Source organism: Bombyx mori, chromosome 9, assembly GCF_030269925.1.
Source record: "Bombyx mori chromosome 9, ASM3026992v2".
Classification (NCBI taxonomy): domain Eukaryota; kingdom Metazoa; phylum Arthropoda; class Insecta; order Lepidoptera; family Bombycidae; genus Bombyx; species Bombyx mori.
Window position 1 is genome coordinate 10,796,674 of NC_085115.1, and position 15,838 is coordinate 10,812,511.

At 45.3% G+C, this 15,838-nt stretch overlaps 1 protein-coding gene across 1 annotated transcript; it reads right to left on the minus strand.

The window, feature by feature from the left end:
- Positions 1-1,389: 1,389 nt before the first annotated feature.
- LOC119628933 (uncharacterized) lies at positions 1,390-15,475 on the minus strand. The gene is made up of 4 exons (XM_038013046.1): positions 13,623-15,475; positions 11,816-13,299; positions 2,139-2,240; positions 1,390-1,511 (listed from the first exon to the last, which is right to left on the minus strand). Exons 1-4 carry the CDS (start codon positions 15,473-15,475, stop codon positions 1,390-1,392), a joined length of 3,561 nt encoding a protein of 1,186 aa, XP_037868974.1.
- Between the last annotated feature and the right edge of the window lie 363 nt (positions 15,476-15,838).

Below are 15,838 nucleotides of genomic sequence, written 5' to 3' on the forward strand. Positions count from 1 at the left end.
CTAAATAACTAATTACTGGTGGTACTGGTGTACCTCTTGTGAGTCCGCGCGGGTGGGTACCACCACCCTGCCTATTTCTGCCGTGAAGCAGTAATGCGTTTCGGTTTGAAGGATGGGGCAGCCGTTGTAACTATACTTGAGACCTTAGAACTTGTATCTCAAGGTGGGTGGCGCATTTACGTTGTGGACGTCTATGGGTTCCAGTAACCACTTAACACCAGGTGGGCTGTGAGCTCGTCCACCTATGTAGGTAATAAAAAAACTAATTAACTATTATAAAATAACTAAATAATATTTAATTAATCATTACCTGTTTTTACGCTGTTACTTAGGAGTCTCTATATTACAACATTGATATGTCGCAAGATTCTATGCCAGTCTTCGAATCCCCCAGGCTGGCAGCAGTTTACAATTTTATTTCATACTTACGACTTCCACGATGAAGGAAAAATGTCGAATGATAAAAATCAAACGTTCAAAAATCTATCTTGCATACTTAGTAGAGATAATACAAATTCAAATTAGAGCGTAATAAATAATCCACAAATAATATTTACTAAACAAGTCTTATTTTTCGACTTTTCAGTGACTAATTGATATGATTTACAGTAGAAGTTAATTTAAAGTATTTTTCCAAATATTTTTCGTTATAACTTTTCCAAAAGCGCTTGTGTGTAATATTTTGCTGCAAACACAGATCGCCAAAATAATAAAATAACTGATTAATAAGACAATAACTATTTGGACTAGAGTGTCATTTAAGTACGATATTTTTCTAATTTTGCATAATATTTGTTAGTGAATACCAAGTTTAATACAAATATAAAATAGTTGACTAGAGTATTTATTGTAAAGTATCTTTAGCGATCATCGAAATACCAGTTACGAGTTGCTTGCACTGTTTCCTTCATCGTGATAATGTTTTGGGAATTTGAAGATAGAAATGCTTTAAATAACTTTCAAAATTAAAACGGGTATCGAACTACAAAGGAGTCGAACTTGAACGATCAAATTAAGAATCAAGGTTATTGTTTAAGGTACGACTAGATGATGACCGAGCTTTGCTCGTTTTTTTTTATAACGCCATATTTTTGTGTCTTTAAAGTAGTTAGTTGCTCTCAATTAAGAAAAATAGTATTATATTTCGCCAATAGAGGTAGGGAAGAGTCATAAAGTTGATTATTGAAAACACGAATAAAAAAACATTTTCTGAAAATAAATCTTAGCTAGATCGATTTATCGCCCCCGAAATTCCCTGTATACTAAATTTTATGAAAATCGTTGGAGCCGTTTCCAAGATTCAGATTATAAATATATATATACAAGAATGGCTCGTTTAAAGGTATAAGATAGGAGAATTCAGAGAAAACAAGAACTAAAATTTAATGGTCAATGTGGGAAATTCGTTTTGACGTCGGCTAAAGCTCTTAATTTGCTGTATTTAGCCATTGTCCTATCGGTACTATTAAATTTGCAGAAACCAGTCATTAAGCACGTTCCTTTCTTGTAAACTAGTAAAAACAAGTAATATAATATATAAATAATATACCTAGTCCAGTCATTAGTTCTGTTACAAATGAAAATGCATATTTTTTAATTGAAGAAATAAATGTAATATTATTAAAATTTATACCTACATATTTAATAAAGTCTCAGCAAAAAATAAAAAATATTCTATTCGAAATGGCCACCTTTGGCTTTTACACAGGCCTTTAATCTGGTTGGCCACGAATCTATGGATTTATGCACTGTTTGCAAGGGAAATTTCGCCACTACTTGCTCCAATTATTTTTTAAGGCACTTAATGTCGCGGTGTCATTTATAGCAGACCATGTCGTCTAAAACTGACCATAATTTGAAGTCTAAAGGGTTGAGGTCTGGGTTAGATTGGGGCCAGTCTCTTATAAAGTCCGGAACGTTGGTTTCAAGCCAGGCATGGGTAGTTCGTGCCTTGTGACCAGGTGCAGAGTCCTGCTGGAAAGTTCACGGTATAGTTTTAAAAAGTGTATTGCTGAGAGGTTTCACAACATGATCCAAGGCTGTATCTTGATACTTTGGCTGAAGTTTTCACTCCTTTTTCAGAAAAATCTAGTTTTGTGACTCCTTGACAAGACACGCCCCACCAAACAATCACTAACGCAGGATGAGGACCACGTTGTACCTTTCCGACCATTTGAACAGCTTTTTTAGAACTCTGAGCGTACATTTTATCATTTTGCTTTTTGTAGTGTTCTTTAATCCTGAAAAATTTTTCATGGGTAACGAGGATTTCTGTCCTGTATATCGATGATAAGCACCAAGCTTCACGTCTTGTTTTATAAAACGCGACAGAGTCCTAGCGGGAATCTTCATTCCTCACGATAAGATTTTTTGCTTCCTAATGGGGTTTCGACAACTTCTGGCTTTAACAGCATTAACAGCCTTTGTAGTTCTAACAGCACGCGGTCGCCACGATAAGTGTTGTTGTATCTATTGATCGAAAATCGAAAGAGGTTTGTAAAGTAATATACGTGTTCCAAATTCAAAGTAATTAAAAAGTTGAAAAAAAAGAAAAAGTAAAGTATTTTATGTAACAGTATTTATAGCCAGACTAGTTACGAGTATAACAATATGATCATATTATGCATGCACTAACCAACCAACCATTCCGGAAATACATTTAAATTTTATTCGCTAGGTACTAATTATTTTGTTGTAAAAATAAGATTTCGCAAAGCGAATGTAAGACGCAAAAGGCTAAATAAAAACCCTTTGATCTTGAAACGATAAGTGCCCGGTCGTTTTTGTGATGCAATGAAATTTTCGTGTAGGTTCGCAACATAACGGCGTTTATACACATTTCCTTTGATACTCTTGAAGGCATAAGCAACTCAAAGTAGCAAAATCGAAGCCGATATTGGAGTTTGTTATTGTTTTTAAATAAAAAGTCAAGCGATTTTCTTCCTTATATACTTATATATAAAACTCCATAGTACTCGTTAATATAAGGGCAAAACAAGGATATTAGTGTTGTTGCAGTTGATTTTATACATAATACACTTGTCTGTATTCTAATTCTAGAACGTGTAGGTACAAAATTAAAATTTACGCGGATGAAATTCGACGGCGTTCCTTACATCGTGTTTTAAAACTTGTGTGTTTGGCTGCTGTACTTTAAGTCAATAAATTGCTTATTAATTTGGTTTGAAGGGTGGGGCAGCCGTTGTGACTATACTGAGACCTTAGAACTATATCTCAAGGTGTGTGGCGCATTTACGTTGTAGATGTCTATGGGCTCCAGTAACCACTTAACACCAGGTGGGCTGTGAGCTCGTCCACACATCTAAGCAATAAAAAAAATAAAAATTAATTTTGTTCTTATTTTTAAGCTCAGTAATACGTCTTGCATAATTTTTTTTCTCGTAAAATTTAATCTAGTTTTGAATGATTTTTTTTATTACCCGTACAGGCATACGAGCATACAGCTCACTTGTTGATGAGTGGTTACCGTCGTTTATGGACATAAGGAATGCCAGGGGCAAGAAAAGCTGCTGCCTACCATAGACTGAACATTGTTTTTGGATTTGCCTATGAACGAAGACAATTATAAGTGAGATAACACAAAAACAAACACGCTTTATTAAGTAAGTGAAACAAGAGTAATTAAGCATTTTTTTCTTGAAGATCCTGCACAGGAAGGCTATTGCACTGTCATTGCAATTTGATACGCGTTTTGAAAGTCGTCGTGGCCTAAAAGATAAGACGTCCGTCCGGTGCATTCGTGTTGAAGCGATGCACCGGTGTTCGAATCCCGCAGGCGGGTACCAATTTTTCTAATGAAATACGTACTCAACAAATGTTCACGATTGACTTCCACAGTGAAGGAATAACATCGTGTAATAAAAGTGAAACCCGCAAAATTATAATTAGCGTAATTACTGGTGGTAGGACCTGTTGTGAGTCCGCACGGGTAGGTACCACCGCCCTGCCTATTTCTGCCGTGAAGCAGTAATGTGTTTCGGTTTGAAGGGTGGGGCAGCCGTTGTAACTATACTGAGACCTTACAACTTATATCTCAAGGTGGGTGGCGCATTTACGTTATAGATGTCTATGAGCTCCAGTAACCACTTAACATCAGGTGGGCTGTGAGCTCGTCCAACCATCTAAGCAATAAAAAAAAATAAAAAAAACCGCGTGCGAAATTTTAATGTCTTTAAAATTGTTGAAAATTAAACGTTGGAAGTTTTACATATTTTGATAGAGAGACTAGAGAGACACAAGTCAAGCTTATATCTATAGACTAGCTAAAGAAGACATCGAATTTTATTAAATGAATGGTGAATTTACCTTGTCCTCAAACTTCCACACCGTAATAACTATCACCTTAAGTTTCATTGTATTGGCTTGTATTTCACACCGCTTGGGAGTCCGCACGGGTAGGTACTACCACATTGCCTATTTCTGTCGTGAAGCAGTAATGCGTTTCGGTTTGAAAGGTGGGGCAGCCGTTTTAATTATACTGAAACCTTAGAACTCATATCTCAAGGTGGGTGTCGGCATTTACGTTGTAGATGTCCACGTGCTCCGGTAAACACCAGATGGGCTATGAGTTCGTCCATCCATATATGCAATTGTAAAAAAGTTTACTTATCTATTCTAATAAATAGAATAAATGGCTGCCCATTTCTTACATAAAATACCGTGTCCATTGTATGAATGAAAGTAACATTGAAAATAAAGAGACTACTTTTTAAAATAATACAAATAAAATCACTTAATAATTAACGTTAATAATTATTACGTGCGAAATCATGAAGTACGTAAAACCATTTTAATCTATTTTTCTACAAAATAAAACACAGCTGTCTTGATTCAATCAACTTAACTTTTAATAAAATCTCCACTTCACAAACACTTCAGAACCTCCGCAGTCATCGCAATTAAATAAAGGTAAGTCTTCAAGTCAGATCGCTTCCTTTAGATTAGAAGGTAGATTTTCTCCGATTTTATCTGTTGTAAATTAGAAAAGAATAAAAGGCGGATATATTAAAAGTTCTATTTGAAGAATGAATTTCTTCTGTTCATTGCCGCAAATTCATGATTTTTTACACTTGACCGACAATACTAAAAGTTCGTCTGATAACAATTAGTTCAAGAGCTTATCATAAAAAAAATGTCTATAACTTATTGCGAGACGGCCTTAGAAGTGTAAATTGTATTCATTAGTAAAGAAAGTAGCTCGCATTAACAATATGCATAAATTCTTCAGGATTCGCACTATAATAATTGGATCTCTATGATAATTTAGCTTCCCACTTATAATTTGTCTTCGTTCCTAAGCAAATTCAAAAACAAGGTTCTGTCTATGCTAGTCAGCGGTTTCGCTCTACCCCTGGCATTCCTGATATCTATAAACGACGGTAACCACTCACCAACAGGTGGGCCGTATGCTCGTATGCCTGTACGGGCAATAAAAAAAATCGTTCAAAACTAGATTCAATTGAACGAGAAAAAAAAATTATGCAAGACGTATTACTGAGCTTAAAAATAAGAACAAAATTAATTAAATTAATAAGAAATTTATTGTCTTAAAGTACAGCAGCCAAACACGCAAGTTCTAAAACACGATGTAAGGAACGCCGTCGAATTTCATTCGCGTAAATTTTAATTTTGTACCTACACGTTCTAGAATTAGAATACAGACAAGAGTATTATGTATTATTAAACGTACAGATTCTCACAACAGAACTCGCCCATTAAACATGTTTTATGGCGATTAACGTCAACGGTGAATGGTTTATTATTTCTACGTTGGTTGGTTTCCTTTGACATGATACATGTTTTGTTCTCATAACATTAAAAGCAAATCTATCATCATCGATAACTTTCAAGAGAATGTTTAAGTGAATTAAGTCGTCGAAGTATCCCGGACGTAATGAAAGAAACGCCCGTACTATCAGTATCAAGAAGCGACAACTTTCCTTCAACATTAAGGTCGTAGCGTATAGTTAGTTCCCTAAGTTTTCACGAGTCATAGATATGCTAAATTATTTACAGTTTTCAATGTACAGGTTCTTTACAATTACATTTAAATCCTGCTGTATAACAATTTTATGTTCTGTACAATAGAGTGTTGACAAAAAAGTTTTTTTTTTACAAGCTGCCGATTTATGATTTCATTTTTGACCATTATCAAGATTTGCGGAACAACGATTACTGCTGATTTTTTAAATTGCAAACAAACAAATTATTTCAATGCTGTTTTTTTGTGGCTCACCAAATTTTATAATTGCTAAACATTTAATTACTTCTCCTTATGAATATATTTTTTTTCGTTGTGTATTGCGCACATAGAAACAATAAAGTTACAGATTTTAAATGTTTTTATTTTGTGATCTGTCGTCGCTTTCCTCACGCTTTCAAGGTGATTTCGTTTCTCGCAGAGGCGCAGTATCACCATCACGAAAAGTTTCAATTCAAAACAGTGTTCAAGTAAAAAATCTCCCAGTATTGTATATACATATTGTTAATAATCAAAATCCGCGCAGCTCGATACTTATTGTAATGCTCATTTATTTCGTATAGTTTATAGAGGATTTTCTGAAATCTGGATGGGCTTATAAAAGCGTTAAAGAAATCGTAACTTGCGAAATTTTATGTTCACTATATCAGTCAACTCGTGTGAGCGATTTGGCTTATCGCATGAAAAAAACGACGATACTGCTGGCTCTACATATTTCATACACTTTTCCATAAAACCTACTTTTATAAAAATAAACTTGTTTTGTCATTCTCAATAGATTCGCATTTGTTCGAGTAAAGACAACTAGACGTGACCTAGTTTTCAAGTATAAAATAAAATTTGAACATGCTTAGATTTTACAAATTCTTTCGAATCAAGTGAGAAAACATATATTTAGTGAAAAACCTTTTTAGTATATAACGAATTTAAGTGTTTCGATTTATTTATATAATATTTCATTGTGTTTCAATTCGAAAGCTTATCTCAATAATTAAATTTATTTCGTGAACGCTGAGTCGGTGAATAATTAAATTGCGCCAAACAAAAGCAACTTTTAGATGCTTGGGTACCTACACATTTTTTTTTTTCAATACTATAGATTGACAGGTGAACTCATGGATCACCTCATACTAAATTGTTACTACTATGATGTCTAGAGTTATTGTCCTGAAACAGGAATTAGAAGCCTCAACAGTGGCTATTTTGTACACTTATTTATACAATGTCTGACTCTAGCCTAGCTTATCATTAACCTAAATTTTAACCTACCACCGAGTATTTTCTTCAAACCTTGTTTGAACAAGGATATGTTATTGTACTAATTAAACTCGGTGACTGACTCGGTGGTGTCAATAGTTGCCCGTGATTGTTGCGCCAAAGGTTTGATATTCACGTCGTGCAAACATTCGTGATATGAACAGGTTTGTTTGCTCTTTGTCTGGGTGTGTATTGTTTATATATGTATATATTTGAAACTTATATAAGTATGTATGTCTGGTGACCATAACACAGGGAATTATAATATGGTTCCGGTGAATAAACTTATCTTATCAAGCCAGATGGATGGTAGTGTGGGAGGCTTAAACGACAAAGGGAAGATCTTCCACCGAGCAGGTGATATTTGCTCGGTAGACCGACGGTCCGAATGCTGCTGTTCGGAACTTGGAAATATATGCGAGCTTATCTTGAAAATGTCGTAAGCGAGATTCAGGCATCTGTCAATTATCTTGCGTTGTATGATGGTTACCCGCCACAGTAGTAATAAACCATGCTCAGAGAGTTAATTGGAGATCGGACAATTGCGTTTTCTGAATGTTATAACAGCTTGCACCAATCGCGAACAGTAATTGCACCACTAGATAGGTAAACGTGAACGTGATAGTGCCGTCGCACGGTCTACTTCTGCCGAGAAGCAGTCATGGGTTTCGGTTCGAAGGGCGGAACTTCATGTTTCAAAGTGGTGGCAAAAATATTCTAATGACCATGGACTCTGGTAAATACTTCAAATCAGGTGGATCGTGAAAGCATTCTTCCGTCTACGCAATCAATAAAAAAGTACAATAGGAAGTTGCTAAAGCTAGAAACCATTCACAGTCGAAATACCAAAATGTTACGCTTCGGCTATTTCCAGTTTATGAATCCGCTTGTAAACTAAAAATACCATAGGCTGCCTAGCTCGCGTCATTGTTATATAATTAACATCGATTTGTTATACCATAAACTGATTAGTTATACAGTCATATTAGTGGAATGATAATAACCGTGAATACATTATTGACCTTTATAAAAAGAGAGTGACAATTAAATCTTCTCTTCGAATATATTGAAAAATATACTGTATAATTAGACTATTAACTTTACTGAGCATTATTTGTGTTATAAAAGCTTCTAAGTTACTTTCATATAACGCTTAAAAACAATGATATTTCAATCGGGCAAAGTTTTATTTCTAGCAAACCAAATTTTTAATACACCTTTAGTCTGTTTAGTATTTTGATTGTTTTAAGAAAAGGGTTAAATTTTCTTTTGAGAATCATGAGCGGCTTACCTTCTGAGCGTTTTGACTCTGTGAATGGAAACTTCGAAACTTTTTCGTCATTTGTCGTCGAGTCTTTTCACGTCCCATTTCGAGGGCAGGGATCGGGCCTCGTGGCAACCCCCTCTGCCCGGGCGTAGGCCCCGTACCTGATACTGACGGGGTGATGTGTTTGTTGGATTGTCAATCTATGGTGGTGTGGCTTCCTCTTCGGATCTTCCCTTCTAGCCCTTCATTAGTGAAGTCTCTTAAGGCCTTTGTATATAATTGCGGCTCCTACACATCCGCTCCGTTGGTGACACCTACTATTTATTTCAACATTAATTTAGATGTATTGTAAGTTAGACGTTGTAACACCGGTATCGCTATATATCCAATTGTTTCTGAATTGAAACCACTGAATTCAGTTATTTAGCTACGAGTTTTTCGTCTATTTGATTTTAAAAGCACCGAAGCTCGGTTTATATTCGTTAGTGAAAAGTACAAGTGTAATGTGAATACATGTAACAACGCCAGAAGATTCTCATTTGTTTTTCTTCTGAAACCTTACATTCCTGAAATACAATACCTACTTGTACCCACACAGAAAACCCTATCGTATTTTGCTTTTTATTTTTTTCTAGCGTGTTCGTGCAGAAAGAGCTTGAAATTATTTTCCAGCCCCTTTTTTTTATTGCTTAGATGGGTGGACCAGCTCACAGCCCACCTAGGGTTAAGTGGTTACTGGATTCTATAGACATCTAGAATGTAAATGCGCCACCCACCTTGAGATATAAGTTCTAAGGTCTCAAGTAGGTATAGTTACAACGGCTGCCCCAGCTTTCAAACCGAAACGCATTACTACTTCACGGCAGAAATAGGTGGGGTGGTAGTACCTACCCGTGCGGACTCACAAGTTCACCGTTTTTCTTCGTAGAATAGATGGTGCCTGTCCTCCTCTTCGCGTCGTTTCCTCACTGCTGAGGGTCGTGATCATCATATTTCAACAGGATTTTACTCCTTGTAATGTCTCTCCAGCGCCTCCGATAATTAGTCACATGAAGGTCTTCGTGCAATGGGATCTCTGTGTGCCTGTCATCATTTGACAATTCTTGGATACAGAGATGAACACTAAGCATAATTCGTTTGACGAGTGTGTAGCTCTTCTCTCTTGCACATGACATACGACTTATTTACAAATTAATTAAATCAAATAATAAAAATTTTATGTATCGGTTTATACGGTTATAGTGGCTGTGTTTCGATATGCACTGCGATCATTGTAAGGTCGACGGTTGACGTCCATTTAGTACGAGTATACTAGTTACTATTTAAGGACGGAACGCAGTACAGTATACCTTTTTTTTTTTTTTTTTAACGCTGGGGTATCCATTTACGGATACCCGGTCGAGGGGGGTAACGGACCGGGTTATGTCGGACTCCGGCGCCTCCTGAGAGGAAGAAGGGGAGAAGAGAAGAGACGAGGTCCTTCACCTCCCCCAATTTCTCACAGGAGACTACGCCTTGAAAAAGGCGCGCGAAGCACTTGCCCCGCAGAACGACTACCGACTAAACCCCATCGAGCCCCACCACTCCGACTCCACGAAACCCACGGTACCGCACAGTGCGCGCCGAAGGCTCGCTGTCGCCGGTACCCATCCTGTTAATAGGACGGCACTCCATCCCCGGGAAAATCCCGCAGGACGTCGTCTCGGAGACACACCGTGAGCGGTGCACAGGAGCCACCTTGCGCCGCCTCACCACCGGACCAACAGCCGAGTACCGGGCACCCCCGCACCCGGCACCCGACAGCCCCTACGGGAGATGAACGGGAGCTTCGCGCCCGTGCCGCCCACTCCGCCTTCTTCGCTGTGAAGCCGAAGAGGGATCCCACTCCCTTTCGCGCTCCTCAGCCTCACGGAACGCCATGACCAGGTCGCAAAACCTGGTCATGGCCTCCCAAGAATTCTGGTCCTCTAGCATGCGGGCGATGACAGCCCGCAAGGAGAAGTCTCTCCCCAGCACCGCGATGAGGTCTCGCCGCGAGCGCTCCCAACGCGGGCACGCTTCGAGTGCATGCTGAGCGTCATCGTCCGGATGCCCGCACTGGTGGCAACCCGGATGTGGCTCTCTCCTGCAGACCTTCCACAGGTACCTCCCGAAGCAACCATGCCCCGAGAGGACCTGCGTTAAGTGGAAGGAGAGCACGCCGTGTCGTCTATCTGACCATGCCTCCAGCATGGGCACCAGGGCCTCGAGGGTGCGTCGGCGAGTGACTGAAGTTTGGCCAAGCTCCTCCAGCAACCGCTCCCTCCACTTGGCGTACGCCAGATGACGCGCAGCACGCCTCCACCGACCGACAGCCGACGGGCCGGGCGTCCGTCCCCGACTCAGGGACTGTGTTCTGCGCCGGTATACCGCAGCTGCTACCTCAGCCTCGAGATCCCAAGGAAGGGAACCGGCGAGGGCGCAGGCGACCTCCCGGGAGATCGTACGGTACCCCCTGATGACTCTTACCGCGAGCACCCGCTGCGCTCGTAGCAGCAAAGCTGCATTGCGCGCAGAGAGTGCGGGCGACCACACGGGAGCGCCGTACAAAGCCATACTGCGCACGACCCCCAGGTACAGACGCCGGACGCCGGCGCTGCAACCACCGACGTTGGGGAGAAGACGGGCTGGTGCGCCCGCCATCCCCAGCAGCTTCGGGACTAACTCACCAAAGTGGTGGTCGAAGCGCCATCGACTGTCCAGCACAAGGCCCAAATATTTGAGCTTCGGCTGGACAGCGATCGATACTCCGCCGACTATGAGATTCGCTCCCGGAGGAGGTCCCCTCCGGACTGGGTGAAAGCACACCGCTTCGGACTTGCGGAGGGCCACCTCAAGACCTAATCTCCGAATGCGACTAACGACGGTGGAGACCGCCGCCGTCGCAAGGATCGCTGCGGCTCTGTAGTCGGCTCCGCGGGCCGTCACCAGCGTGTCGTCGGCATAGCACACTACGTCGACGCCACGCAGGCTAGCACCGCGCAGGACCCAGTCGAAACCGATGTCCCACAGGAGTGGTCCCAGTACCGACCCCTGCGGGACCCCGCACGACACCGCTTTCCGTCCCCACCCCCTCCTCTCGGGGAAGACTACATTTCGCCCTGAGAGGTAATCCTCTATCAGGGTCCGGAGACTAGGGGGGACGCGGTGAAACCGGAGCGATTCCACGATCGTGCTCCAAGGGATCGTGTTGAAGGCGTTGGCGATATCAATCGACACAGCCAACAACACGCCCCCCTCGGAGCACGCACGATCGGAGAGGTGGCGGACGCGCAAGACCGCGTCCATGGTGGAGCGACCTCTCCGGAAACCATATTGGTTAGGAGCCAGGTCAGGCCCAACGCTTTCGAGGTGCTGGACGAGGCGACTGGCGACGATGCGCTCGAGGAGCTTACCAGCCTCGTCCAGCACGACGATTGGGCGGTACCCGCTTGGCTCGTCACGTGGCCGGCCTTCCTTAGGAATAAGGACAAGCCGACCAGTCTTCCATGGCTCTGGGAACCTGCCCTCACGGAGGCACCTGCTGAATAGCCCTTGGAGGGCAGGCCCCAAGCCGTCACCTGTCAAGGCGAGCGCCCACGCTTGGGACGAGATCCCATCGGGACCGGGTGCCGTGCGCTTAGCCCGCATCCTCTGCACAGCCAAATCGAACTCCACCTGGGAGACGTCCTCAAGCTCTTCGCTATCAGCAATCCGCGCCATTGTCATCACAGGGGGGACGAAGGCCGTCCCGGATAAATCGGGAAACAGACCCCCGACTACCCGCTGCAATGTTTCCGGCGGCAGGGTGCTGGTTGCGGGAGGAGCCCAACGGCGAAGCGCATTACGCGCCAGCCTGTAGGGCCGCCCCCACGGGTCACGGTCCAGCGAGGCCAGTAGGTCGTTCCAGGCGGCCTCCTTCGCCTCCCCGATAGCCAAGCGCAGGGTTCTTATCGCCGTCCTGTACACTTCGTACAGGCGGTCCTCCTCGTTGGGGTCCCGGCGCGTTCTTCGTCGTCGATATCGCTGGTATGTGCGACGACTAATATCGCATAGCCGGCGCTGGCTGGCGATCTCCTCGGTCCACCAATGAACTTGGCGCTTAGGAGCGAGAGCTCTCACGCGAGGCATAGCAGCGTCACACACTCGTGACATTGCCTCGCGCAGACGCTCCACCCCCTCGCACACGTCTGCTGGCTCGCCAAGCGAGTCAAGACGCCACGCCTGCACTATGGCCGCCTCACGCAACCGCTCGATGTTGAGGCGCTTCTGGGCCCAACGAGGACCCCTAGCGCTGCCACTGATGGGCAAGGAAAAGCCCCGAACAGAACCGACCGGGGTCGCGGCGACACTGAATCGGATGTAACGGTGGTCGGAGAGGGTCTCCTCACCAACCATCACCGCCCAACCGCGTACGCGATATGCGACGTCAGGCGTGGCGAATGTAACGTCCACTACGGATCCGCCCAAACGTCGCACGCATGTTAGTTCCGTACCGCGATTGAGGATGAGGAGACCGCTTCCGACCAGCCACTCCTCCACCGCTCTACCTCTGGGGCACGTCCTAGAGGAACCCCAAGACAATGACTTGGCATTTAGGTCACCTAGAACGAGAATCCGTCGGAAGTGCGACCTTCCAACGACGCGGCTGAGCTCGCTGAGGAAAACCTCAAACTCGGCGAGCGTCCTGTTTGGGGAAAAGTACACTCCCAACACGAATATCTCGGCCCAGAGGACGGCAACGAAGCCGCGACCTCTTTCAACAACGGCAAACGTAGGCGGAGCACCCACACAACAACGCCGGATGATTGCTACTCGGCCCTCCAAATCGGCCGCCCAATCGGGGCTCGAAGGGACCCGATACGGCTCGGCGACCACCGCAAGATGGGTCAACCCCTCCGCCATGCTCTGGAACAAAAGGTCCTGAGCTCTGGCGCAATGGTTGAGATTCCCCTGCAGGAATCGAAGGACACCTGTCATAGCAGGACGCCATTCGATGTCTCCATAGCCGTACCGGGCTGCCTCCGTGCATTTTCAAGTGCAGCGGAAGTTCCTCTTCTAAGTCTCGGTCTCGGGGACTTGGCACAAGCCTTGCTCCCGGAGACATGGTCCGCCGGTCTGCCGGCAGCGGTACATACAGCGCAGTGTGGTGCAAGAGAGCAGCCGGCCGCTACGTGGCCGGTCTGGCCGCACCGATAACAATCCCGGCTGCGGTCGACCGACGAAGGACATCGGGCGCTCACGTGCCCTAGCTCATGGCATCGGAAGCACTGTAGCTTCTTAGCCTCTAACAAACAAGCGCGGAGCACGCTCCAACCAACCCTCAGTTTTGGAACGGCGAGAACCTTCATCGTGGCAACGACGGGCAACCGGACCAATACTTGACCCATCCCGCCTGGGCCATACTTGATGTCTCCGATCTTCACCGCATCAGGAGCGCATTCGCCAATCCGGGCAAGCTCCGCGGTAAGTTCCTCCGGCATCAGGGAGTCGTCCAGTCCGCTGATACGGATGGCTGCAGTCGTTACTGGCCTGGTCACTATGACCCCTTCTGCGGGCAGAACCTCACGAAGCTTTTGGGCCAGGAGATCGGCCTTGGCGCTCTGGTCTGCACCTTCCACTACCAGCACCTTAGACCCGGTCACTGCAGACCGGATGCGCTGGATGGGTATTCCAAGTGCCCCAGGATCAACCTTGGCCCTCGCTTCGGCGAGTACAGTGCGGTACGTGAGTCCTCTTTCCACGGCCTCTGGTTGCAGCTTGAGGACAACGGCCTGAGTGCGTGGAGGGCGCAGCTTCTTCTCTTTCCTCTTTATAGAAGACCGGTCTTTCCTTTCCGCTTCAGCGATAGCTGCCGCTGGAACCGTCCTCACTGCTTCCTCCCTCGGTCGAGCACCCCTACGGGTGACCGTTGACCAGCTCTCGATCATGGAAGCTGGAGCCGGGAGGAAGGTGTGCGTTTCGGATGAAGCCGCTTGCGCGGTGACACTTCTCTTGGGGCCACGCATCCTCTTTTTCGCCAATGTCATCGGTGGCACTGATGACGGTGCCGCATCCGGTGCAGCGTCAACGACGACAGGGGGATTAGACGATTCTTCCCGGCTCCTCTGCTTGTCCGCCGCTAGCGGTGGTCGCATTCGGGGCTCCGGTAGAAGCCGTGCCTCCAGCCCTTCAAAGCGAGCGTCGAGCATAGTGCCGACAGCTCGCATAATGCGCTGTAGGCGCAACTCCTCCTCTTCCTCCTTGGTGTTCGGGGCCGGGGTCGCAGTCGATGTGGGCAACGCTAGCACCTGCGAAACCCTCGCCAACTCCCTTCTAACTTCATCGAGCTCCTTACGCAGTTGCAGGATCTCCTGCTCCTGCTTGACGTTGACCGCTCGCAGTCTCTTAGCCTCTTCGGCTGCGGTGTAGCTCACAAGGTCCTCCGTGGCCTCCTTGACAGTGACTGCCAACTCCTTCAGTGCACGCACGTACGTGCCCTTCGGGCTGCTGGATTTGGCGGCGACCATCAGGGCCACCTCTGCACTTTGATGGAGCCTACGCTCGGCATCGGGCTTAGGGACAGACCCTTCAGCCGCTCTCCTCTTGTGGCGTGTGGTACGCGCGCTCTCAGTGAGCTCCTTCTCCTCTTTTTGTGCCTTGAGGTACGCTTGCCTGGCAGCGGCCATGCTAACGTACTGCCCTGTGGTCGCAGGGCGTCCCCGTCCACGCTTTGACGGCGTGACTGCTCTGGGCTTCACACCTGTCGGATCCTGAGCCTCCGAGCCGGAGCTGCTACTCAGCCCGTCCGAGCTTATATTGAGCACCCTTTTCCGCCGTCGTCGTGTCGGCGACGAATGGGTCGACGACTGGGCCGAACCAACTGTGGCCATATCGTTGTCCGACACGACATCGGCTCTTAAGGAGCTTACTTCAGGGTCCTTCTCGGACATAATTTTCTTCTTTTGAACTCCGTCCTTCCCGGACCTGACGTCTAGGCAGTTTTTGCCCCCCCCAGAATACGCGGGGCAGCGTGCGTCCGACGAGTCGGCCACACGGAGGGATTCTCCTCCCGCTGAGCGGGAGGTACCCTCCTGGGGTAATAACTTTTTTAAACTGGCCATTACATAAATTTTTATTTATTTTTTTAACCCGGGGTACGGTTCCCTGGGACACCCTAACGACTGGTCCCCCACCAGCCATTCATTCTCTCGCCGGGTGTCAGAGCTTAGAATTGGGTATGAGAGGGAAAGAAGATGAAAATAAAACCAAATAAAACAAAATAAAACCACAGGCGAAGAAGAATAGAAAAGCGT

Excerpts from the sequence above, each read along its gene's own strand:
- LOC119628933 (XM_038013046.1), bottom strand. The coding sequence starts at position 15,475 with ATGTCCGAGAAGGACCCTGAAGTAAGCTCCTTAAGAGCCGATGTCGTG. Across the intron at positions 13,300-13,622 it reads GGGAGCAAGGCTTGTGCCAA|AGGTCGCGGCTTCGTTGCCG; the intron begins GTCCCCGAGACC and ends CGTTGTTGAAAG. Across the intron at positions 1,512-2,138 it reads CAACGTGGTCCTCATCCTGC|TTTACAAGAAAGGAACGTGC; the intron begins GTTAGTGATTGT and ends TGTTTTTACTAG.